The sequence below is a fragment of the Mobula birostris genome, chromosome 24 (genome assembly GCF_030028105.1).
Source record: "Mobula birostris isolate sMobBir1 chromosome 24, sMobBir1.hap1, whole genome shotgun sequence".
Taxonomy (NCBI): Eukaryota; Metazoa; Chordata; class Chondrichthyes; order Myliobatiformes; family Myliobatidae; genus Mobula; species Mobula birostris.
The window spans coordinates 49,180,349-49,207,127 of NC_092393.1; the positions used below are offsets into that span (position 1 = coordinate 49,180,349).

The 26,779-nt window shown below is 43.2% G+C and overlaps 1 protein-coding gene across 2 annotated transcripts in view; it reads right to left on the reverse strand.

Moving 5' to 3' along the window:
* Positions 1 to 26,779, reverse strand: part of map2k6 (mitogen-activated protein kinase kinase 6) — a 128,108-nt gene that overhangs the window by 17,060 nt on the left and 84,269 nt on the right. The window contains exons 7-10 of one of the 2 annotated variants that reach the window (XM_072242155.1): positions 25,297 to 25,348; positions 24,307 to 24,434; positions 20,157 to 20,234; positions 17,155 to 17,294 (exon numbers count right to left, since the gene is read on the reverse strand). In XM_072242155.1, the coding sequence (XP_072098256.1) occupies positions 17,155 to 17,294; positions 20,157 to 20,234; positions 24,307 to 24,434; positions 25,297 to 25,348 (398 nt within the window). Of the gene's footprint in view, positions 1 to 13,956; positions 14,086 to 17,154; positions 17,295 to 20,156; positions 20,235 to 24,306; positions 24,435 to 25,296; positions 25,349 to 26,779 lie in introns of those variants that run through there. The other variant, XM_072242156.1, reaches the window with a different exon arrangement.

Sequence of the window (26,779 nt, forward strand, 5' to 3'; positions counted from 1 at the left end):
GGTGTCGGAGGGCTGATCGGAGGCTCGAAGTTTTCGGACGACTCAGAGTCCTGTGGTCGGGCATGGCAGGGAGAGTTTTCTTCCTTCTCCCGTCTGCGTAAGATGTGGGACTTCCCAGAGACTTCGAACTTTTTTTACTGTGTCCATGGCCTGTTCTTCATCAAGGTATGGTATTGTTGCACTGTTGTAACTATATGTTATAATTATGTGGTTTTCGTTAAGTTTTTCAGTCTTGGTCTGTCCTGTGTTTCTGTGATATCGCACCGGAGGAATATTGTATCATTTCTTAATGCATGTATTACTAAATGACAATAAAAGAGGACTGCGTGTCCTCATAATCTAAACAAAAATCTTTGATGACCATCTTCATTAAGACTCCCAAGTGTTATGCAGCTGAAGCATGTGTTCTCAAGCAGAAGATGAGAACTTCCAACTGTGATGCTTTGGTGAGACCAGTGCCCTTCATTATGCCTTGCTCATTCACCATCATCTTCACTAGGTTTAGAAATAACAGAAAACAATGAGGCGCAAACTTTGATTGGAAGTTTGCAGTTTGCAGTTTAGCTGGAAGCAATGGAAATCTTGAGCAACACAAACAAAAACGCTGCAGGCACTCAGACAGCATCATAAAAGGTCTATGAAGGATCTCGGCCTGAAGCAGCGACTGTTCATCTCTCTCCATAAATGCTGTCTGACCTGCTGAGTTCCTCCAGCACCGGTGTGTGTTGCAGTTACAGAGGAAGTACATACACAATAAGACCATAAGACAATAAGAATTCGGGAGATCAAGAGTGCATCTTTTACTGGCGGAGAGATCCATTCCAAGAGCCTAACAACAGCAGGATAGATGGTATCCTGAGTTGGACTTTAGTATCTCCTGTCCAACAGGATGGGGGGGGGGGGGTGAGAAGAGAGAAGCAAGAATGGCTGTGTTAGGAGCTATTATGTTAGCAACTTTCCCGAGATTATGGGAATTGAGTTTAGAGAGGAGGGAAGGTCTGGAGAGAGATGATTTGCATGATAGACGGGGCGGGCCTGTGCTGAAAATGCTCTGTAATTTTTTGGAGCCCTGTTCTCCTGGGCTAAGCAGAAATCCCAATACCTTTCGTTATTACACCCCACTTCAAAGACATTGGCTTCATCTTACTCCCATTCTACACTAATTATTAACACTATATATTAAAGAAACATTCATCTTTGGAACTACAGCACCCTACAAGCCTGCCCACCTACCCACTTTCAATAAGGCCTCACCTCCACAGGCAGTTCTCCAGCTTGTAAATCTTAGTTTATGCAAAAGCAGCAGGACACCCCAGACTTAACACAATACATGAAAAGTATTCCACACGACACAAACACAAGAGAGTCCGCAGATCATAAACACGCAAAATCCTGCAGATGCTGGAAGTCCAGAGCAGCAGACACAGAACGCTAGTGGAACTCAGCAGGCCAGCATCTATGGAAATGAATAAACAGTCAACAGTTCCAGCCAAGGCTCTTCAGATTCTGCAGATGTTGAAAATCCAGAGCAACCCACACAAAAGGCGGGAAGGGGGCTCAGCAGGTCAGACAGCATCTATGAAGAGGAGTAACCAGTTGACAATTTGGCTGGGACCCTGATGAAATGTCACCTTACACAAACTTCCCCATTTATCTTGATTCAAGGACACTTGTTCTTCAGATTATACCCTCTTCTCATTCCTATCATCAGGTAGGAGGTACAGAAGCCTGAGGGCACACACTCAGCGATTCAGGAACAGCTTCTTCCCGTCTGCCATCCGATTTCTAAATGGACATTGAACCCATCAACACTACCTCACTACTTCTTTATTTGTTTTTTTCACACTGCTCATTTTAACTATTCAGTAGACCTACAGCATATATACTCAATATAATTCAATTATTTTCTCTATCATGTACTTCACTGTACTGCTGCCATAAAGTTAAAGAATTTCACAACATATGATGGTGATATTAAAACTGATCTGATTTATGTAGTTACTTTCTCCCAGTCCTCTGAACAGCTCAATAGTATCTTATTTACAATCTTGTGATATTTCATCCCATTTTATCCCGTTGCAAAACTTCCCATTAAATCCTCAATAAATTACAAGGTCGCCTGCTGTTTTACAGGAACACTATAAAAAGTCACTGAGTGGTTGCACAGTACTAAAACAGTCGAGAAAGGATGCTTGTCGATACAAGATACAATCAGCAGTTACAACAAGCCTTGCCTTTGCATTTCAGGGCAGGTTTGGCTTCATTGGGCTTTTCAGTTATTAATAGAAGTCTCGTTCTTTCTGACACACTCATTCCTTGCTGATGTTGAGCTGAAACCCATGCCATCTGGCCTATGTCTACAACCTTTGACACGTTTCCAAAGTTCAAAGGAAATTTATTATCAAAGTATGTATATGTCACCATATACTATCGTGAGATTCCTTTTTTTTTGTAGGAATTCACAGTGGAACAAACAAATACAATAGAATCAATGAAAAACTGCACATTAAGCTTGACAATCAATGTGCAAAAGAAGACAAGCTGTGCAAATGTGTTTTAAAAAAGTAAATAAGTAATATTGAGAACATGAGATGTAGACACCTTGAAGGTGAAATCAGTTCAGAGATGAGGTGAGTGAAGTTATCCACACTGGTTCAAGAGTCTGTTGTTTGAAGAGTCGTAACTGTTCCAGAACCTGGTGGTGTGGGACCAAAGGCTCCTCTACCTCCTTCCTGATGGCAGCACTGTGAAGAGAGCATAGCCTTGACAATGGATGCTGCTTTCTTGTGGCAGCGCATCTTGTAGGCGTGCCCAATGGTGGGAAGGGCTTTACCATTGATGGATTAGGCCAGATCTACCACTTTTTTGTAGGCGTTTTCCTGTTGTTAGGCATTGATATTGCCGTACCAGGCCATGATGCAACCAGTCAGGATACTCTCCACTGCGCACCTAGAGTGGTTTGTCAAAGTATTAGATGACAGGCCAAATCTGCACAAACTTCTTTGTAGATTTAGAACCATACATGGCATTCTAGGCAGATTTTGCTCAGAAACTCCATCCACAATGTCAGCAAGACCAGGAATGGCAGCTTCGCTTCATTTTTTTTTCCCATGTGCTTTGGATATCAAAGACTTGGGCCCATCAGACACTAATTGAAAAGAGAACATATCTTACGAGAATAGTTGGAGCGAGCTTTTTTCTTTGGAGTGAAACAGGATAATATGTGACTTGATAGAGCTGTACAATATGATAATAGGCATGGATCGAGTGGATAGCCAGAGACTTTTTCCCAGAACAGAAATGACTAATTCCTAGGGGTATCATTTTAAGGTGGACTGGAGGAATGGATTTCAGTGGCAAGTTGTTGTGGCTGTTATTGTATGTTGCTGTTGTTGACTTTTTGTTTACAGAGAGTGATGGATGCGTGGAATGTTCCTCCAGTGGTGATGGAAGAGGTAGATACATTAGGGACATTTAAGAGGCTCACAGGTAGGCACATGGACGATAGAAAATTGGAGGGCTATGTGGAAGGGAAAAGTTTAATTGATTTTAGACTAGGTTAAAATGTCAACACAACATCGTGGACTGAAGAGCTTGTACTGTTCAATGTTCTAGGAAAACAGGAGTGAGGATGGATCCTATGTGGCTCTTACACTGGAATCTCAGTTAGTTGAAGGAGACTTAACATGTCACTGAAGACAGTAACAAATACTGTGCCCAAGACTTTTGCACAGTACTGAATTTCTCAACAGGGAGTGAAGAGCCAGTTTACAAATCTGGCAGGAGCAAAGGATGTTGGAAACGGCGAGCATGGAGCGCCGTGGGAGGGGTGTGGGACAGGTGGCAGAGAAAGTGTGTTGGGGCAGAGAGCAGCGCAGGTGCAAACACACCCAGCCCTGAGACACCAGGCAAGGTCATTTGATTCTAAACAACTGTTTTATTGATCATTACAGATTATCTCTCTGGTACTTCCCACCCCCACTCCCTCACAGCCTTTGCCAGCCTGACATCCAACCGAGTCAAACCAGTGGCATCAGGGCCTGGTATAGAAACTGCAATGCACTGGAATGCAAGGGACTACAGAGACCCGCGGACTCAGGTGGGGCCATTGCGGAAAATGGAGCCCCATCATCTGGGCTATGCACATTTCTCATTGCTGCTATCTGGTCAGAGGCACAGGAATCTGAAGACCCACATCACATGGTTCAATGACAGAAACTTCCCCAAAGTCAGTACATTCCATACCCCAACCAGACTCTGTGAAATATTCCCATCAGATCTCCCCTAAACACAAGACCACCTATCACCTGCCGGCTTTGACTCCTACCCCTCCCCTCATCTTCTTACTCAGATTTTTGCCCGCTTCCTTTCCCGTACTGATGAAGGGTCTTGGTCCGAAACATCGAATGTTTATTCCCCTCCAAAGCTGCTGCCCGACTTGCTGAGTTCCTCCAACATTTTGTGCGCTGCTGAAGATTTCGTGTACTTGCAGATTCGCTTGTGTTTAAAACATTCCCAGCGCTTTCTTTCCACATTTAAATTTCCAGCAACATTTGCAGATGTCGGCTGAATCCAATGAGAGATGATTCCATTCCTTTGAGGCAGCCCTGCCCTTTAATACTGTGCATAATGTTATAAGCTGCAGCATCCTCTCACAGTCAGCTGTCAGGGTAGCAGTAAAAGATCAATGGCTGCAGTCTACCATCATTACGTGTGTCAAAGCCAAAGAAGTAGGGAGGAAATAAATCATTGTGGACACTACCCACAGAGCAAACTCCCTTTTCTAAAAGCTCCCTTCTAAAAAAGCGCTATAAGGCTATCAAAACAAAAACTTCATGCCATCTTAACTCCCCCAGCAGTTAATCAGATAAACCATTCTAGTCAGCCCCTCCCCACCCCCCTCTATCTATTACGCTTGTCAGTGAAGTGCACTGTAAACACTTAAACCACTTTCTATTAGGTTTTTTGCATTGTAAATCCAAGCTGGCATTTAAGTATTTATGCACATTTTATTCCACATCTGCACTTTATTTTTATATAAACATAAAATTAAAGGTTAAAGTGAAGCCTGAAGACACAACACTCAGCCACTCAGAAATAGTTTCTTCCCCTCCGCCATCTGATTCCTAAATGGACATTGAACGCATGAAAACTGCCTCACTATTTTTTTATTTGTTTTTTTTTTGCGCTACTCATTTTTATAGATATACACTTTCCATAATTCAGTTCTTTTTTCTGTATTTATCATGTATTTTATTGTACTGCTGCTGTAAAGTTAACAAATTTCACAACATATGCCAGTGATATTAAACCTAATTTTGACTGATTCCTTATAACTGCTGAATAGTGTTTTTTTTTTGCATGTCAAGCCAACACACCACAGCAAACTCCCAACACATGCAAATGTTTATGGTGAATAAAACTGATCCTTGATCCAATTTCCTGTGAATCTGCCATCTTCTCTGTTCAATTATCAACAACTATACTTTCAGCTCCCCCAGGTTCCCATCTCTCCCCTCACCTTTCTCCCCCTTTAACCGAATTCTTAAAGCACTAGTAAACCCATCCTACTACACCTGGGGAGTTTCAATAATGCATGACAAAGCACCCAAGGATGGTTTAAGCATAAGAGATTCAGCAGATGCTGGAAAGCAAGCCAGCCAGCCAGACACAGACACACACTCTCAATGCTGGAGGAACTCCGCAGGCCTGGCTGCATCTACGGAGAGGAATAAAGAGCCGACATTTCAGGCTGAGAAGGATCTCGGGTCGAAACGTCAGGTCTTTATTCGTCTCCATAGATGCTGCCTGACTTGCTGAGTTCCTCCATCATTGAGAATGTTTTGGTTTGATTAAAGATCTTCTACAAGATACAAGCTGTAGTGGTTTGCTAAAGCTGATCCCAATGCACACAGTAGACCCAGAAACTCTACACCAAAGTCAGGTTTTGTCGTGAATGGTGATATGAATTCATCTTGCTCTTGATCTGCTGTTTAGACTCACCTCAACTGAGGCCCAGTCCAAATGATATTACAATGAACCCAGAAGCAAAGCTGACTACAGTTACATCAGATATCTCCTAATGATGCAGAATTCAGACATGTTGGCACTCAACAGAACTCTGTCCAAGATAATGCAATGGCAAACAGGGAAGTCCAAGAGAAATGGATTGAAGCAGTTTAGCAATCAAGGTATACACTTGAGGATTGGAAGTACAACACAATAGCTAAAGGACTGCAGTTATTAGTATGCCACAACATCACAGTGATTGTTTAGTATGCATTCCCTTTCCTATTTAAAGACAAATGCACAGTCATCCTCAAGGACACCCACAATCCACGCCATGCACTTTCCTCACTGCTGCCATTGGGAAGGAGGGAAAAGAGCCTCAGAACCTACACCACCAGGTTCAGGAACGGTTACTACTCTTCAACTATCAGGCTCTTGAATCAGCCTAGATAACTTCACTTACCTCAACACTAACCTGATTCCACAATCTATGGACTCACTTTCAGACTCTACAATTCATGTTCTCGGTATCATTTATTTATTTGTCTTTTTGTATGTATGTTGTTATTTGCTTCCTTTCTGCATTTGCAGATTGGCTGTTCATCAGTATTTGTGTGTAGCTTTTCATTGACTCTACTGTATTACGTTGTTCTACTGTGAATACCTGCGAGGAAATGAATCTCAGGGTAGTATACGGTGATAATAAATTATCATAAACTTCCTTTGAACTTTCAACTTTGAATCTGTGGAATTCATTGCCACAGACAGCTGTGGAGGCCAAGTCATTGGGTATATTTAAAGCAGAGGTTGATAGGTCCTTGATTGGTCAGGGTATCAAGGGCAGGAGAATGGGTTCAGAGGGAAAATAAATCAACTGTGATGGGATGGTGAAACAGACTCAATTGCCTGTATGGTCTAATCCTGCTCCAATGTCTTATAGTCCTGTGGTCATAAATCAGCTGTATATATCCTATTGTAAACAACAGGAATTCTGCAGATGCTGGAAATTCAAGCAACACACGTCAAAGTTGCTGGTGAACGCAGCAGGCCAGGCAGCATCTGTAGGAAGAGGTGCAGTCGACGTTTCAGGCCGAGACCCTTCGTCAGGACTGCACCTCTTCCTACAGATGCTGCCATATCCTATTATATGCTGTTTTTCACAGCTGTGATCTGTCCACACCCTTGTATGGGTCAGAATGCTGGTGCCTAACAGAGAGAGACCTTGCCAAGCTTGTCAACATTCCACACCATAAGTACCCAGCAGATCCTCCGTATTTCCTGGCTAAGATCAGTCTCTGACCACGCCCTGCTCCTTCAGAGTCACCAGGAGGACATGGCCACAATCATCATGAGGAAACACTGGAGATGGATTGGGCACATCATGAGAAGGGAGGCCAGGGACAACTCCATCACCAGGACAGCACTTCGTTGGACCCCTGAAGGGCGGAGGAAACGCGGGAGACCAAAGAAAACTTGGCACCGTACCACAGAGGCAGAAACGAGGACCCTGAACCACACCTGGGGCACAATAAAGAAGATGATCTTCATTGCTTCCCTAAATGTCAGCAGCGTAACAGGCAGCAAGTAAGTAATGCTGTTTTTCAATTAATAAGTAGCCTAAACTATTACATATTCCATAGTATCTTAACTTACACAATAGCTTCCACACATAGGCAGGCCCATCCATAGTAACAACTTCCATTTATTTTATTTTTTAAAACTTATTTTATTGAGATACAGTGTGGAACAGGGCCTTCCGGCCCTTCACCCAGCAATCCCTGATTTAATCCTAGCTTAACAACAGGACAATTTAGAATGAGCAATTAAATCTTTGGACTGTGCACCCAGAGAAAACCCACACAGTCAGGGAGAGAACGTGCAAACTCCTTACCAGCAGTGGCAGCGGGAATCAAACCCAGGCCGCCTATACTCTACGGCGTCATGCCAACCACGACACTACCACTTGCAACTTCAACATATAAATATGTCAAATACTTTCACACAAGTGGAATCAAATTCAAAAAAAAAAGGGAACAACTAAATGTGGACATGGTTAAGAACTAAGATTTTAGGGACCAGAGTTACTAATCTGGAGATGATTACAGAGATGGGAGGGGAGGAATGGCAGTCCAGGGAGTGATTTAAAAAAATATTGAGGATTTCAGACCTCAGGTATTGTTTAACTAGGACATTCATTAATGACGGATGTGCATGTGTTCACACCTGTTTTAATTCACTTGATCGGCTCCAAACACTGATTTTCTGTCAGGAACTCAAAATTCAGCGTGATTGTGGCTGTGTCACTATCCCAAGCCCATCTGTATTTTGAAATTTAGATGGAAAAATGAACTGTGTGGGACTTTTATTTTCAGAACCTAATTTTCCAGTGAAGGTGGAAGGACAGTTTGTTTTGGACTATGTCCACCGCGAATAGTTGTAGTTCACATTATTTTGAAGTTTGTTTTACAAAATGATTGCAAAAGATCACAAGAGTTACTTGCCGCACTGGAAGAATGTGATCTTCATAACCTTGTTGTTTTCTTTCTGAAGATGTCAGGACCTTTCTCACATCACAAGGGGTTGCTAACCGATTGCACATGGCTGTGTGAGATTTATCTGCACAGTTAAGTAGTGATTCACAGATGCTGAGCAATGGGCATAACAGCTGAGCTGAGCTCTACATATCTTCACTTTGTCTCCTAATAATATGTATTACAGCAGCTGAAACCTCAAAACCACATCCCTGCAGTCACTGTAGTTCACTGAAGCTAACCTATAAATGGGGTACTGAGGTCCTTGAGTGTTGCTGGGTGCTGGCTCACTTTAACTGGCTGCTGTACAAATCCTCGACAGTATAGCAGCCAGCGTGAGGCTATCACTGCTCGGAGGTTCCCGAGTTTGGACTTCAATGCCGGCTGCACTCTGTAGCAGCCTCCGTACATCCTCCCTGCAGAACACGTGGGTTTGCTCCGGGTCCTCCGCCTTCCACCCACAGTCTCCTGAAGTCAACAGGTTGTTGACTTCAGGACAGCACAGAGCGACCACTCTCCACTGAACTTTGACGGCTCCCCTGCTGAGATCGTTAAGAGCATCAAATTTCTTGGGGTTCACCTGGCAGAGAATCTCACCTGGTCCCTCAACACCAGCTCCATAGCCAAGAAAAGCCCAGCAGCGCCTCTACTTTCTGCAAAGGCTGAGAAAAGTCCATCTCCCACCAACACCCCCCCCCCCCCCAATCCTCACCACATTCTACAGAGGTTGTATTGAGAGCATCCTGAGCAGCTGCATCACTGCCTGGTTCGGGAATTGCATCATCTCGGATCGCAAGACCCTGCAGTGGATAGTGAGGTCAGCTGAGAAGATCATCGGGGTCTCTCGTCCCGCTATTACAGACATTTACACCACACGCTGCACCCGCAAAGCTAACAGTATTGTGAAGGACCCCACACACCCCTCACACAAACTCTCCTCCCTCCTGCCATCTGGCAAAAGGTACTGAAGCATTCGGGCTCTCACGACCAGACTGTGCAACAGTTTCTTCCCCCAAGCCATCAGACTCCTCAATATTCAGTCTAGACTGACATCTACATCATTTATTATTATATTGTAATTTGTCCTCTACTGTGCCTGTCTTGTTTATTAATTATTGTACTGCCCAGCACTGTTTTGTGCACTTTATGTAGTCCTGTGCAGGTCTGTAGTCTAGCGCAGTTTTTTTTTCAAATGTTGTTTTATGTAGTCCAGTGTAGCCTTGTGCTGTCTCACATAGTCCAGTGTAGTTTTGTGTTGTTTCATGTAGCACCAGGGGCCTGGAGGAACGTTGTTCCATTTTTACTTTGTACTGTACCAGCAGCTTATGGTCGAAATGACAATAAACTCAACTTGACTTGACTTGAAAACGTACCGGATAGGTTAACTGGTCATTGTAAATTGTCCCGTGATTGCATTAGGGTTAAATTGCATTAGGGGTTGTCAGGCATTGCAGGGGCGACATGGCTCCAAGGGGGCGGTTAAGAGCCAGCTCTGCACTGTGTCGCTAAATAAATGAAATCACAATTCTCTGCTTACGTATTTAGCTGGGGTGTTTTCTCACAACGATTTAAAGAAGTTTCCCCGCAGGTTGGTTGGGAATTGATTAGAACTATGAAGTCGCTGCCATTCGAGGTTATGTTTCTGCTTAGTTTAGATTGGCTAACACTAAATTCACACTAATGACAAGAAACAATTTAATTGAGGAAAAAAGTGTTAAGGGAGACGAAAATTCATCTACATTCTGCTCTTATTCCCATACACCGTGTTTATGCCTCCAGAAAATGGGTAGAATGTTGCACTTCAAACTAACACATGAAGTATGTGCACAACTGTATGCCTCCAGAAAATCATAAGACTGTAAGATAAAAGAGCAGAATTAGGCCATTCAGCCCATCGAGTCTGCTCCGCCATTCCATCATGGCTGATTTATCATCCCACTCAAGCTCATTTTCCTGCCTTCTCCCTATAATCTTTGACACCCTTACTGAGCAAGAACCTATCAACCTCCACTTTAAGCATACCCAATGACTTGGCGTCCACAGCAGTCTCTGTCAACAAATTCTGCAGGTTCACCACACTCTGCCTAAAGGAATTCCCACTTATCTCTGCTCTAAAGAGATGCCCTTGTATTCTGAGGTAATGCCATCTGAACCTGGACTCCACAATTATAGGACACATCCCATATCAAATTAACATCCAATACGGAATCATATTGACAGTACTTTCATTAGGAGGCTAGACCAAAGCAGACAGGAGATAGAAGATTCCAGAATGAAGGAGAATTCTGATAGGATTGTTACTACTGAAAAAAAAAATCACAGGGATCTAATATCTAAACCATAGGTTCTTTGATATTAAATGTACCTATTTACGACATTATTCACAAATAAATTATTTGAGTGCCGTGGTACATGAAGTATCTTAGTGCGTAAGTACTCATAATGTGTACAAGAGCACTTGTGCAGAGTCTATGTATTCAGTGACATTATTTGAAAATAAAGAGCAGTAGCAGTGACGGATCAATTCAGCCAGTTTCCTCCGGAGCAAGTTCAGCCCCGTGTCAGCCTGGATGGTCTCCTCTCAATAAAACGCATCAATGCAGCATGGATTCCAAAGCCAATTCTCTCTCCATTGCTGCTGGTTGGGCCAAAGGTTTCTTGATTGCCCTGATAGTAGGAACAGGCCTCTTACTCCTTCCAAAGGTGACCACAAAAGCAGATGCTCCAACAGCTAAATCAGTCATTAAGTATCTACTGTCAGCCATCCCTATTGTTTGTTTAATTTCTTGTATTTCTCACACGCTGACCACATGGAAATCTAAGCAACATCAAGAATTCCATTCACACTGCACCCCTCCGAATACTGTATTCTTCAGCAACACACAAAAAACGCTGGAGGAACTCAGCAGGTCAGGCAGCATCTATGAAGGGGAATAAACAGTCAACGTGGACTACATATTTCATTCCATAGATGCTGCCTGACCTGCTGAGCTCTTCCAGCACTTTTGTCAGTGTTGTTCTGGGTTTCCAGCACCCGCAGAGCCTCTGTGTTTACTACACTCTCTAACTCCACATCTGGTTTTCTAGAGTGTCAAGAGATATATTTTTTTTCTTATAACGTTAAAAGAACTGGTAAAGTTTAAATTATTGAGAGACCCTTCAAGCTGAAATATTAATAGTTTCGCCCAGTGCTGTGTCCTCTACCAGACTACTTTGATTTTCGTACATACACAAAAGGAGCAGTTGAAACAGAATTAGATGGTTATTTTCTCTAGATATAACATTCATGAGTTACATCAAGGAATGGATGGGCAAAAGTTTTGAAGAGCTTATTAGAAGTTCTCAGTTTACAGACAGGTGGAAGATGATGATTGTCCACATCATACGACATGGCACATAATGATGATGACGCGCAAAGAAGCAAATTATGCATGAATCAATGCCTTTATCTTTGTGTGAAAGGCTTCTTGAAATTTGTGACATTAAATAAAATCACAACAGCTACCAAAGCTATATACTGACCTTTGTTTTAAATTTAGCAGGATTAGACAAAGTTGGAGGCATTGGTATTTTCCATAACTGGATTAAACAACCTTACTATTTTCAGCTACGTGCTAAAGATCAACTTGTCAACAAGGATACGATGTACTTAATGAATTCATTAAAATCAGCACATTGAAGAAGAGCCAGAAGTATAAATGTATTTGCCAAGAAAAAGGATGCTCTTCACACCAAACATGACAGCTGAGAGGAAACCTCTCCAGTGAAGAGAAATAACTGGGAGAAAAGCTGTTACATTTACATTGTTATATTCTACAGAGTATTCAATGGAAGCAAGAAATTTATGGCATAGAAATGGTTTCTTCAGCTAATCTGATCTAATCCACATTTTCTTCAATTCCATTGTTTCCAATATTTTTCCCTTGTACAGTCACAGTCACAGATCATGGAAATAGGCTCTTCGGCCCAAATAGTTCATGCCATGATTCCCGTCCAAGCCAGTCCCACCTGCCAACATTTGGCTCACCCTCTAAACCACGGGTTCCCAACCCTTTATAAGCCACACACCCCTACCATTAACCAAGGCGTTCGTGGACCCCAGGTTGGGAACCCCTGCTCTAGAGCTTTCCTCACCAACGTGCCTGCCAAAGTGCCTGAAGTGTTGTTATTGGACCTGCCTCAACCACTTCCTCTGGCAGCTCATTCCATATAATGACCACTCACCGGGTCAAAAGGTTCCTCCTCAGATTCGTTTTGAACCTCTCCACTCTGCCTGTAAACCTCTGCCCCGAGTTCTTGACGTGCGCACTGATCCTATCTATATTCCGCAAATATCCTCTACAGATACCAAGCAATGAAAAATGTAATTTTTATAAGTAACATTGATGTCCATAGCATTTATTTTCAATGGACCATGAAGTACTGATTAATCTATGAAGATACTGTTCTGTTGGCCAAACGTTGCACCATGATCACCTTAGCTGGCTATCCTGGCAGTCCAGTGGCTATTCATGACTTTATGACAATAACTAAAGAAGAATTTTCTAAGTCCATGCTAACATTCCTCCCTCCATCAGTACAAGAAGACCTTAGTGATCGATGAAAATAAAAATTCCTTTTTGTACAACGTCAAGAACCAAAATGTTAACTGTTTCTCCCTCTACAGATGCTGCCTGACCCACTGAGTGTTTCCAGCATTTTCTAATTTTATTTCAGATTGCCAGTATCTGCATTGCTGATTTTTGATGGACTCCAGAACTGCTATGGTGGAGGAACCATGACTGTCACAAATTTCCACCCAACAGTGTACTGGAGCAGGACGGTGCCGGCGAACAACACAACCAACAGCAATGTCCTACAGACAGCTCACAAAACTTCTTCTTCAAATACAATTCTACTGCTGAGCTGCAAGCGATTGGAACATGTGAGTTACACTTGGATGGTGAGATTTTGTGCCGAGTGAGTGATCTGGTTCAGCAAGGTTTGGAGAGGGTGTGCCGCCTGGAGACAGGGTGCGAGCCCCTGATCGACTCCATTGCTTCTCTCTGACTGAGGCATCGAGCAGGGTTGAAGTCAACAAGGACAAGAGCGTAGGACGGGTGGGTATCTGGCACCATCTGCCTGTGTTCCTCTTGTTCTTGCTAGCTGCGGTCGGAGGAAAGTACTGGAGGCTGGGGTTCCATGCTGTGAGGATTGATCAGCGTGGCTGCGAACTTGCTTTGAGGGACTTTGAGGTTCATGGTGCATATATTTCTGGATTCTGGTTACTCTTTTCCTTTGCTGGTTTTGAGCGGTTTGATTGGGACGATCGATATGGACTAGAGCGATTCGGCAAAGAATGCTCTGCCTTGCGGCCTGCAGTGAGCTAGCAGCACAGCACTGAACTGAACTAAACTGAAAACTACTGGATCCTGGTTAAATGTTTGATATACTACGTTCTGCTTGCTTGCTTTTTGCCATGCATGCAATTTGGTTTTTTCTCATATGTTTGTTGCTTGATGTTTTCTTGAACGGATTCCATGGTGTTTCTTTGTTTCGTGGCTGCCTGTGGGAGGATAAGTCTCAAGGGTTGTATTCTGTAAACATATTTTGATAATAACTCTACTTTGTATCTTTGAATAATAGGGAAAAAACATAATCATTGACAAGAAGGTGGAGAACTTCTAGAGGAGGGGGAGCTAAAATGGCGCCAGAGTGAAAATTCTGCAAACTCATTTGCAAAACAGCTTAAAATGCTCTCCTTAATGTCTCGTTTTTCCTTTTCAAGGTGGCTGGGATCCTGTCAGAGTCTGTGATCTATGGTTGCACTCAAAATGCGGTCCTACGCGGAGGTAGGTTTCCACTTCCGGAGCTGACCGAGCGGCCTAGCATTCTTGCTATCACCAGGAGCAGCCTTCAGGGAGACGGCCTCAGTGGCCCCTGCAAATGACTCGATTCCTTGCTGGTGCCGCCAACTGGAACACTGAGACAGCGGGTGCGGCTGTTGGAGGCTTCTGAACTCAGGTGATCGCTTTTTCTCTCTCGATGGGGGTGGGGGAAATTCTGCTGGCTCTCGAGTTAGGTGAGCTCGAGTAAGCATTGCCTCAGACTGTAACATCTAAACAGCCATCTGTTGGGCTCCCTCTCTCTGTGGAAAGGATGACACCTCTCTGTCCCTTGTAAGCGAGAGAGAGCCTGTGGCGTGTTGGAGTGCCCTGCTTTGGACTGTAGATCATGGGCTCCTTGGGGGCTTTACTATTGCTTGCTTGGTGGGTGGTGGGCACTGATACTTCCTGCTGGTACAAATGGGGGGAGGGAGGGGGACGATGATGCTTTGCTGCTGCTTGCGCATGGGAGGGGAACGGGGGGAGGGCTTTGGGGTTCTAACGTTTTCCTGTCATTCACTCTTTGGGTTTTTCTTTTGTTTCATGAATGTCTGTGAAGAGTAAGAATTTCAGGTTGTATACTGTATACATTCCCTGATATTAAATGGAACCCTTGAGCTATTGGTTTGTAAATAGGATCTTCACCAACCTCCTCCTGAACTGGTCCAAAGTCTTGGTTTAACCTCATTCCTGAGACACGAATGAGGCTCAAAGTAAACACAAGAGGTTCTGCAAATGTCAGAAATCTAGAGTAACACACAAAATGCTGGAGGAACTCAGCAGGCCAGACAGTATCTACAGAGGGGAATAGACAGTCGATGTTTTGGGCCGATGGGGGGGGGGGCGGGGGGAGGGAAGGCCTGTAAGCTAGAAGGTGATAGGTGAAGCCAGATGAAGGAAAAGGTGGGTGGTTGGGGAGGGGGACATGAAGAAGCTGAGATGTGATAGGTGGAAAAGGTAAAGGGTTGAAGAAGATTGAATCTGATAGGAGAGGAGAGTAGGCTATGTGAGAAAGGGAAGGAAGAAGGGCACCAGAGAGAAATGATAGACAGGCGAGGAGAAGGGGGTAAAAGGGGGCACAAAGTAAGACACTCATTTTATCTTTTATTGAACATCCTAATGGACGCTGTCTCCATCTACCAATTGACCTTAGAGGTATAGAAAGTCATGAGGTGCAGACATAGGCTGAATACATACAATCCTTTCTTAGGAAATGTGAACCAAAAGCTAGAGGATACAGATTTAAAGTGAGATGGGAAAGATTAAAAAAAAACTTAAGGGGTAACTTCTTCACAAAGAGGGCAGTGTGCATACGAAACGGGCAGTTGGAGGAAGTGATTGAGGCGGGTACAATAACAACATTTCAACAACTTTTGGACAGGCACACAAATAGGAAAGGTTTATACTCAAAACTTTAGAGGAACATGCGCCAAGTCTGGGCAAATGGCACTAACAGAGGGGCATCTTATGACTGTGAAGCCAGGCACAGCTACAATGCCATATTCAAGTCCGCTGACTACACCACTGTCGTAGGCCGAATCAGAGGTGGTGGCAAATCTGCCTATGGGAGGGAGATTGAAAATCTGGCTGAGTGGTGCCACAACAATGTCAGCAAGACCAAGGAGGTGATTATTGACTTCAGGAGGAGGAAGCTGGCGTCCATGAGCCAGTCCTCATCAGGGGATCAGAGGTGGAAAGGGTCAGCAAATTTAAATTCCTCGGTGTTATCATTACAGAGAACTGGTCCTGGGCCCAGCATGTAAGTATGATTACAAAGAAAGCTCCACAGCGTCTCTACTTCCTCGGGAGTTTGCAGCAATTCAGCATGACATCTAAAACTCTGACAAACTTCTATAGATGTGTGGTGGAGAATATATCAACTGGCTGCATCACAGCCTGGTACGGAAACACCAATGCCCTTGAATGGAAAATCTGACAAACAGTAGTGAATTCAGCCCAATTCATCACAGGTAAAGCCTTCGCCACTGAACACAACTACATGGAGCATTGTCAATGGAAAGCAACATCGATCATCAGGGACCCCCGCCACCCAATTATGCTCTCCTTTCTCTGTCCTGCTTGCCATCAAGAAGGTATAGGAGCTTCAGCACTCTCACTACCACGTTCAGGGACAGTTATTAACCCCTCATCCATCAGGCTCTTGAGTCAGAGGGGATAACTTCACTTGCCCCATCATTGAAATATTCCCACAAAATATGGACTCACTATCAAGGACTCTTCATCTGATGTTCTCAATGTTTATTGCTTATTTACTTATTATTATTTCTCCTCTTTTTTTTATTTGCACAGTTGCCATCTTTTACAATTTGGCTGTCCGCCCTGTTGGTGCAGTCTTTCATTGATTATTAGATTTACTAAGTGTGCCCACAAGAAAATGAATCTCAAGGTCGTATATGGTGATATATATGCACTTTGATAATAAATACTGTATACTTTGAACATGGTCAGCATGGACCTGTTTTTGTGCAGTAAAATTCTATGATACCTGAGGTAATTGGAGAGTTTGCTCAATTTGCACTTACCTGGAAGCCTCTCCTTTGCTTTACATACATTCACACAAAACTAAATTGCCGCTGCAAACTTTAAAATGCTACAGTACGGTCAGTGCTGATTTATCAACAGTCCAAAGCGAAAAACAACTTCTCGACTCTGTGTGAATTCCAAAAGACAATGGGGGAAACTCCAAGAGGTAGAGACTACTAAACGAGAGGGACGTTCCCAACTCTTACCACTGGGCACTGAAGTCGACAAATTCTTTGGAAAATCTGTCAGCAGGAAGCTGTGGAGAAGGTTCTTCCACCACCTGTTTGAGTTGCTGGAAAGGAGTACCCCACGAATCGTACGGGAACTTTAAGATTGCCATCTCAATCTAAACAGATCACACAGACAGGCAGGGTTAATTCTCTGGAGGTGCCAGGCATTGAGCAGACTTTAAGTCTTCTCACCTGCACTTGGGCTGACTGAGGCAGTGATGTAATTGTCAAATAATACACAGCTGCGTCTAAATCATTAATTGTGAGATTTTTTTTTACCACAATCAGCTGATGGGTCAAAATTGTGGAGCACCCCACATCACACATTACTGAGCCAGTGATCCCTGCAAGCACAATATGAAGGAGTCAGAAAATAAAGGACTATAATCAATGAAGGGAACTCCTATGAATTATCTAATTTAACAGTGGCAAATGAAAAATCAGGCTAAAAGTCACCATATGCAGGAGATCAATATGATGCAGGAGACAATTTAATTTCTACTGGTCATCAAAACATGCAGCAAAAGAAAGGGGCCTTTCAGTCCAATGAACTTTGTTAAGTTAGTAATGGTGACCACTGGTTTACCTCAGTACTCCAATTGCCAATGGCAATGGAAGATATATGAGCCGTGAAATCAATGATGTCACCAGCTACGTGACTGTTGATTGGAGGAACAGCTCCGCCAAGGCACTGAGTTCAAGAGCGGCGAGGTAATGCTGCTATGAAGCCCTAGTCAGAACACACTTGTGCTCAGTTCTGATCGTTTCCTGACAGGAAGGATGTGGAAACTTTAGCAAGGGTCAGGGTGCGGCCTGGATTAGAACGCATGGGTTATGAGGATAGGTTGAGCAGGATAGGGCTTCTCTCTTTGGAATGAGATTTATTGTTTATTTATTTATAATTATTTAACAATAAAATAAGCAATAAATATTAAATATTCTTCAATATTCATTGCTTATTTATTATTATTTCTTCCTTTTTGTATTTTTGTAGCTTGTTGTCTTTTACACACTGACTGAAAGCCCAAGTTGGTACGCTCTTTCATTGATTCTGTTATGGTTATTATTCTATGGATTTGTTGAGTATGCCCACAAGACAACGAATCTGAGGGTTGTATCTGGTGATTATATGTACTTTAATAATAAATTTACTTTGAACTTTAACTTGGTAGAGGGGTACAAGGAGAGGCACAGACCAAGCGGATAGCCACAGACTTTTTTCCAAGGCAGAAATAGTTAAGACGGTGGGGTGGGGATAATTTTAAGGTGATTGCAGGATGTATAGGGCGAATGTCAGATGCAAGTTTTTCTCTTACAGAGAGTGGTGGGTGTGTGGGATGTGCTGCTGGGGTGATAGTAGAGGCAAACACATTAGGGACATATAAAAGACTCTTAGATAGGCACATGGATGAAAGAAAAATTGAGACTAAGTTGGAGGGAAGCGTTCGATTGATCATGGAGTAAGTTCAAAGGTTGGCACAACATCATGGGCTGAAGGGCCTGTACTGTGCTGTAATGTTCAACATTGTTAAGCTGAAACATGCTCAGACTCATTTCCTTAAGGTCACTAATTGGCCTGCGAAGGATCAGTAAAGCAGTTACCAGTGTATTAAACAACTTCATGCATAACTTTCTCTTTTAAAAACAGGTGGATCGATCCAATTTCTAGGCATTCATGGATGAAGATTCAAAGTAAATTTATTATCAAAGTACATAAATGCCACCACATACTAACTTGAGATTCACTTTCTTGCAGGCATTCACAGTAGAACAAAGAAATACAACAGAATCAATTAAAAACTGCATTTTAAGATTGACAATCTTACAAACAACCAAGACTTGCAAACAACCAATGTGCAAAAGACAAACTGCACAAATACAAAAACAAATACTGAAAATATGAGTTGTAGAGCCCTCAAAAGTGAGTGAACTTATGAATATTTCTCAAAGCTGCAAAGCAAAAAATTCCTGCAAGATGTCTGTTGCCTTTTGAAGAAGGGTACCCTAACCTCAACGTGTCAATAGCTGATTTACGACATACAAGAAGCATACTGAGCCATTCTCCCAGCATAGGCTAATCATCTTCTTCAGTTAGCTATAGTTTTTAAACATTTAAAATATCTTAAAAGGTGGTTGTGGTAGAGAGGTGATGTGGTTGCTGATGGTGCTGGTGACAATAGCTTCATAGTGGATGCAGGTTCAACTGTAAAATTCAAGAGAAGTTTGGATAAGTACATGGATGGGAGAGGTATGGAGAGCTGTAGTCCAGGAGCAAGTTGTTGGGACTAGGTAGAAGAGCCTGCTTTAGTATTGTAGTGCTTTATGGCTCAATGTTGAAATTATTCCATGACCTACAGTCTCACTTTCAAGGACTCTTTACAATTCATGTTCCTTTTTTTGTTATTTTCAGTTTGTCTTCTTTGCACATTGGTTGTTTCCAAGTCTTTGCTCAATTATGTATATTTATTTGAAATTCTATTTTATTACCTTTTCCTGCAAATGCCTGGAAGAAAATGAATCTCAAGGTAGAATATGGTAACATATAAAAACAAAATGCTGAAGGAACTCAGCAGGTCAGGCAGCATCTGAAGAAACATCTGTCATTTCCATAGATGCTGCCTGACCTGCCGAGCTCCTCTGGCATTTTGTGCGTTCCTTTGGATTTCCAGCATCTGCAGAATCTCGTGTTTAACACGCAATTACCCTGATGATAAATTCACATTGAACTTTGAACTTGAATATCAACTTTTAATTTTACTCTATTATCTAAATGTACTAAGTTTGATAATAAATTTACTTTGAACTTTGAATTTATAATTTTACTTTTCAATCCCAAAGCCCTGTACATAACCTCCTACATATTACTGCACAAGACAGATAGAATGTAAAGTATTTCAGGCAACAGGATTTCAAGAGAGGATGCACTCTGACTATAGTGACAATTTACAAATTGCTGAATCTCCCGGATGAACACTTACCATGGTGATTCCCAGACTCCAGATGTCAGACTTGACACTATATCCCTTCTGGTTTACCTCAGGGTTAATTCTCTCCGGCTAAAAAAAGAACAAAAAGGTTTCACCAAATTACATTCGGTACCAGAACATACAATATCCACTCTGGAAAGAGATCATCAGCTCATGCCAGTCATCAGAAATAACAGGTGAGAGACAGTCACGCCCTTTTTCTTGGAAGTAAGATATTCTTTTTATATCATAGGATTTCCATATTGTAGGCCGTATCTCGGGTAATGATGAGTTTGAGTACAGAGAAGAAATTAAGAATCTGGTGGCATGGCGCCGAGACAATAACCTATCCCTCAACGTCAGCAAGACGAAGGAATTGGTTGTTGACTTCAGAAGGAGTAGCGGACCGCACGACCCCATTTACATCGGTGGTGCGCAAGTGGAACGAGTCAGAAGCTTTAAGTTCCTGGGGGCCAATATCACAAATGACCTGTCTTGGACCAACCAAGCAGAGTCCACTGCCAAGAAGGCCCACCAGCGCCTTTACATCCTGAGCAAACTAAAGAAATTTGGCCTGTCCCCAAAAACCCTCACTAATTTTTATAGATGCACCATAGAAAGCATTCTTCTAGGGTGCATCACAACCTGGTATGGAAGTTGTCCTGTCCAAGACCGGAAGAAGCTGCAGAAGATCGTGAACACAGCCCAGCACATCATACAAACCAATCTTTCGTCTTGGACTCACTTTACACCGCACGCTGTCGGAGCAGTGCTGCCAGGATAATCAAGGACACGACCCACCCAGCCAACACACTTTTTGTCCCTCTTCCCTCCGGAAGAAGGCTCAGGAGCTTGAAGACTCGTACAGCCAGATTTGGGAACAGCTTCTTTCCAACTGTGATAAGACTGCTGAACGGATCCTGATCCGGACCTGCCTCTTGGTTTTTTTCCACTACCTTACTTTCCCTTTTCTATTTTCTATTTATGATTTAGAATTTAAATTTTTACTATTTACTGTCGATTTGTACTCCAGGGAGCGTGAAGCGCAGAATCAAATATCGTTGTGATGACTGTACGCTCTAGTATTAATTGTTTGGCGACAGTAAAGTAATAATTTCACATCACTGCTACTAAAAGTAATTTTTACTGCTGGTAACTTGGGAGTTTTACTGATCCAAATCTCTTTAAATTGAATGACAAAACTCTGTTCCCTTGGATCTTTTTGACCCCAGAGTGGAAATGGTGGCACAGTAGCGTAGTGGTTAGCACAACACTTTACAGTACAGGCAACCCGGGTTCATTCCTGTTGCTACCTGTAAGAGGTTTGTACGTTCTTCCCGTGTCCACATAGGTTTCTCCCATAGTCCAAAGACCTACCAGTTGGTAGGTTAAGCAGCACACACAAAATGCTGGAGGAACTCAAGAAGTTTAAATCCTCGGAAGGGTCTTGGCCCAAAACGTCGACTGTGCTTTTTTCCACAGACGCTGCCTGGCCTGCTGAATTCCTGCAGCATTTTGGGTGCGTTGCTCGGATTTCCAGCATCTGCAGAATTTCTCTCATTTGCAGTTGGTAGGTTTATTAGTCATTGTAAATTGTCCCATGATTAGACTGGGATTAAATCGGGGGATTGCTGTGTGGCGTGAAGAGCTAGAAGGGCCTACTCCACACTGTACCTCAATAAATAAATACTTTTTTTAAATGGCAAGAACTACAGGATACACATTTAGGCAAGTGGGATAAAGTTCAGAGAATAAACACAAGAGATTCTGCATATGCTGGAAATCCAAAGCACGAAATGGTTGGGGAGCTCAGCAGGTCAGGCAGCATCCATGGAAATTAATAAACAATCAGTGTTTCGGGCCGTGACCCTTCATCAAGACTCAAACGTCGACTGCTTATTCATTTCCATAGACGCAGCCTGACCTGCTGGGTTCAGCCACCATTTTGTGTGTGTTGCTTTAGTTCAAAGGTTACATACAGGATAAGTTTTGTTTTAACCACAGGGAATAGTAGGTATTCTAGGCTCAACTGTATAACAAAACAACCAGGTAGGATAAATCAGTGCTTCCAGAGCAAAACGTATACATCACCACTATGTGGTAACATGTTTTGAACAACTGTATTTTAAGTACCTCGTGTCGCTGAGAGTTTTGAAATTATTTATTTTGTTGTGCAGCTTAAGGCTGATTTATACTTGTGTGTACTAGTTTACGCCGTAACGTACGCAAGTGGGCTACGCCGTTATGAGCATTTATACTTGTGCGTTGGTGTGTCTGCGTCGCTCTGCAATTCACCGCCAAAACGCTAGTTGGCGGTGGGGTTTCTATGCCACTGTGTTGAGTTTCTTCTTGTTGAAACTCAACATGAAGAAACTCAAACTTCAAACAATGGCGACTGAAACTGAAGGAGGGTGAATTTTCTGTGCTTGTCCAGCCACTGATAAACATGGACGAGGAAATACATTTCAAATATTTTCGGATGTTGGCAGGTAGATTTGACGATTTGGTTCATCGTTGCCAACCATTTATTTCGCATCAGTGTACGCACAGTATACTCAGAGACTGGTAATCACCATTCGAGTTTTAGCTTCAGGTGGAAGTCAACAGGCTGTAGCAGCTAGCTACAAACTGGCGTCAAGCACAGGGTCCTCCATAATTTCGGAGGTCTGTAAAGCTTTATGGAAAGCATTGCAGCCAGAGTTCCTTCCCTGCCCTTCAGTCCCCCAATGGGAAGCTATTGCAGCGTAGGAGGAAATGCGATGCTACCAAGCGGACCAATCACAGTTGTTGCGGTCTGCGTCACCGCGATGCGTGGTTACATTTTGGGAGAGGTGTGCATTAGGTTACGGCGTAGGGTTCGGCGTGGAGTACAGCATAGGGTACGCTGCTACGCCGTACCTACGGTGTACATTTGATGCACAAGAATAAATCCGCCTTTACACAGGATGTGAAGAGACATACATGCAGAGGAGATTTAGTTTAATTTGGCGTTATGTTCAGCAAAGAGATCATGGGCTAAAGAGCCTGCTCCTGTATGGTGTTGTTTTATTTTATTTAGTGATACGGCACCTTCTGGCCCTTCAAACCACATCACCCCAGCAACATTGATTAACCTTAATCATAGGATAGTTTACAATGACCTATGAACCTACCCGGTGGACAGCGAGAGAAAACTGGGCCACCAGGTGAAAACCAACGCATTCCATGGGGAGGGCAGACAGAGGGACTCCTTACAGACGGCGCCAGAACTCCCAGCGCCCCAAGCTCTAATAGCACCGCGTTAACTGCTGCAATACCATGGCTCCCATTATTGTCACGTGTACTGAGATAGAGTGTAAAGCTTGTCTTACAAACTGCTCCTACAGATCAGATCATTACACAGCACTGAGGTAGAATGAGGTTAAACAAAAACGATGCAGATTAAAGCGTAAAAGCTACAGGGAGAGTGCAGTGCAGGTAAACAATATGGGGCAAGAGCATAAAGAGCAAGTCAGAAGTCCAACTCGTCGCATTTAATAGGGGGGAAAAGCTGTCCTTGAGCATAGTGGTACATGCTTTCAGCCTTCACCCAATGGAAGAGGGGAGAAGGGAGAATGTCTGTGATTAGGCTGTCTGCTTTACTGATGCAATGAAAGGTACAAAGTCCACAGAGGGGAGGATTTAACTCAAGCAGTGAATTAACCACCCCAACCTCTCCTCGATGGCATCTGGAATCACAGGGCTGGAAGTCCTGCGGAACTTAAGTTGAAATGTTCCCTACAGGAAGTCGTCTTGAGAAAAAGGCTCCAGCCCATCCTCAAGGCAGCTTGAAACAGTTAACCATCCCCAATGAGAGGCTTATGGGAGTCAGAGCTGGTTTCACCCCTCCTCACCTGAGTCCAACCTCCATGCTCCTCCAGCATGCTGCTTGCTACTCCAGGTTCCTGCGTCTGCAGCTCTTGGGTCTCTGTCCTAAGCCTCCAACCAGAATCCCAACACCAACTTCTGAGTTTTCAAAAATTCTCACTCTGACATCAACCAGACAAGCCGAGAAGTTCTACCCCAACACAAATTCCACGCAAGGTCAGCAGAACTGTCACCCTTCCCCACTGTTCACGTTCACACTGGCCCAGAACCCCAAGCCCAGATTGGGCCTTCACGCTGTGGTTGAAGGTCGACTTACAGCCATGTACGGTTTGCAGCCTGCGTCCATGGTTTTAGCCACCGAGTCCACCAAGTAGCCACTGATGCCAAAGTCACACATCTTAACTTGGCCTTGTACGTTAATGAGGACATTGGACGGTTTCACGTCTGAAAGAAAACACAACAAACTGATGAGTTCTCAGAAGTGTCCAAGACACAGTTAGCAAGATGAACTGGCCTTTCTTCCAGCCGAATGGTTTTGGGAAAAAGATTAGGTGTTCTAAGATAAAAACAAAAGAACGCTAGAAATACTCAGAAGGCCATGCAGCACCTGTGGAGACAGAAACAGCTACTAATGCAGCATTTCCACCATTCTAATTTTATTTCAGCTTTTCAGAATCTGCCATTTTTAAGCCTACTAGGTATGCAATGGCTACTCGAACAAACGATCACCGCTTAAAGACTAAGTTGATCTTGTATGGCGTGCTCTTCAATCCAACAACAAGGTTTCAAAGTCAAAGAATATGTTTGATGTTTTATTAAGAAACTAGCAAAACAAACAATTTTGAAACAATAAAAACTAATGCAACTAAGACTAGCAATGTAACAAAATAAACAGTCTTAGTGCATCAATATGGATAGCAAACAGATACATGGCTCCTATAGGTTGGTACTCCAAGAGCTTGCTTTCACCCATCAGAAATTGCGACCTGCTTTAAAAACAAATTACTTGAGTCACAGAACGAAACATCATTCGTAAGCTCTAAAGTACGCAAGGTATAAGGGCTTCGCATTGCAAACAGGCTGCCAATAGGACTCCCAATAGGTAATGTGCGTGATTCACTGAATGGTAGCATCAGCGGATGGAAGGAAGCAGTTAACGCAATGGAAGCCAACAAACCGAATCTTTAAACTCTATATCAGCTGGTTCCATATTAGAAAGTCAGACTGCACCATCATTACCTCCTGTTCTCAAATGCAAGTTGTTATGACAGTTCGGTGCTTAAGTGGATTCAAGTCAGGCACGTACCTCTGTGTATCACAGACAGCTTACTGTGTAGATGTTCCAATGCCTTCACAATCTGCAAAACAAGCCCAGTGCAATTAGACCGTGAGAATGTAGACTGGTGCAGAAGCACCATTTGTTTTGTTTTAATGCTGTGGAATAAAACTGCCTGAACAAATCTGACAGACGGAATTAGCTAAATGCAAAAATAGAGACTTCAGCCAGATTGGATGAAAATGAAATCCATAATTGGGTCAGGTTTTCGTTAATTATATTCGAGCTGGGTGTGTTGAATTAAATCAAATTGAAATTCCATCAGGACAAGAGGGGGAAAAAATCTGTCTAGAAATTGGATGGCATCCTTTTTTTGACACACTGAAACTTTGAAACAGTTAGAACTGATGCCAAATTTGATTCACAAAAAAACAAAAATTCGTTAAAAACAAAGCAAAGCAGAAAATGGTGGAAACACCCAGCAGGTCACGAAGCATCTGTGGAAAGAGGGAGAGAGTTAAGGTTACTTGCATGGCCAGCATCTACCCAACTCTTTTAATTGCCAAGAAGGTAGTGATGAGCAGTATTCTTGAACCACTTTTGGCGAAGGTACTCTCAAAGTGCTCGGGTAGGGACCTCCAGAATTTAGACCCAGCAACAAATTTGGAATGTGTCTTTGGAAGTTGCAGAGATGAATAGTTGTGACATGCTTTGTAGATGGTGCTACGGAATGAACCTGGTTCGATCTATCATCGCATCCCTAATTGGTCCCACCTATCACCTCGTCCCCTCTGTCTCACCTCACCCAAACTCATACTGTTACAGACTGGCAATCTTTCCTCTTCCCTCTCACTCCTGTTGCAGGTTTTGACACAAAACACAAAAAAGCTCCTTTTAGACCACAAGACATTAGCAACAGAACAAGGCCATTCAGTCTGCTCCACCATTCCATCATGGCTGATTTATTATCCCTCTCAACCCCACTCTCCTGCCTTCTCCCCGTAACCTTGGGCATCCTTACTAATGAAGAACCTACCATCCTCCGCTTTAAATATACCCAAGGAACCAGCTTCCACAGCTGTCTGCGGCAATGAATTCCACAGATTTAACACGCTCTGCCTAAAGAAATTCCTCTCCATCTCCGTTCTAAATGGATGTCTTTCTATTCGCAGGCTGTGCAATCTGGTCCTCAACTGTCCCACTACCGGACACATCCTCTCCACATCCACTCTGTCTAGGCCTTTCAATTTTCAATGAGATCCTCTTCAGGCCATCGAATGCTCCTCATACATTAACCCTTTCATTCCCAGGATCACTCCCATGAACCTCCTCTGGACCCTCTCCTCCACATCCTCTTCTTAGATAAGAGGCCCAAAACTGTTTACCATACCCCATGCCTCCATTGATGTTGCTTGATCCACTGAGTTTTTTTCTAATTTTTTTTTTGGGGTACTGTGTGGAACAGACCCTTCTGGACCTACAAGCCACGCCGCCCAGCAACCCCCAATTTAAT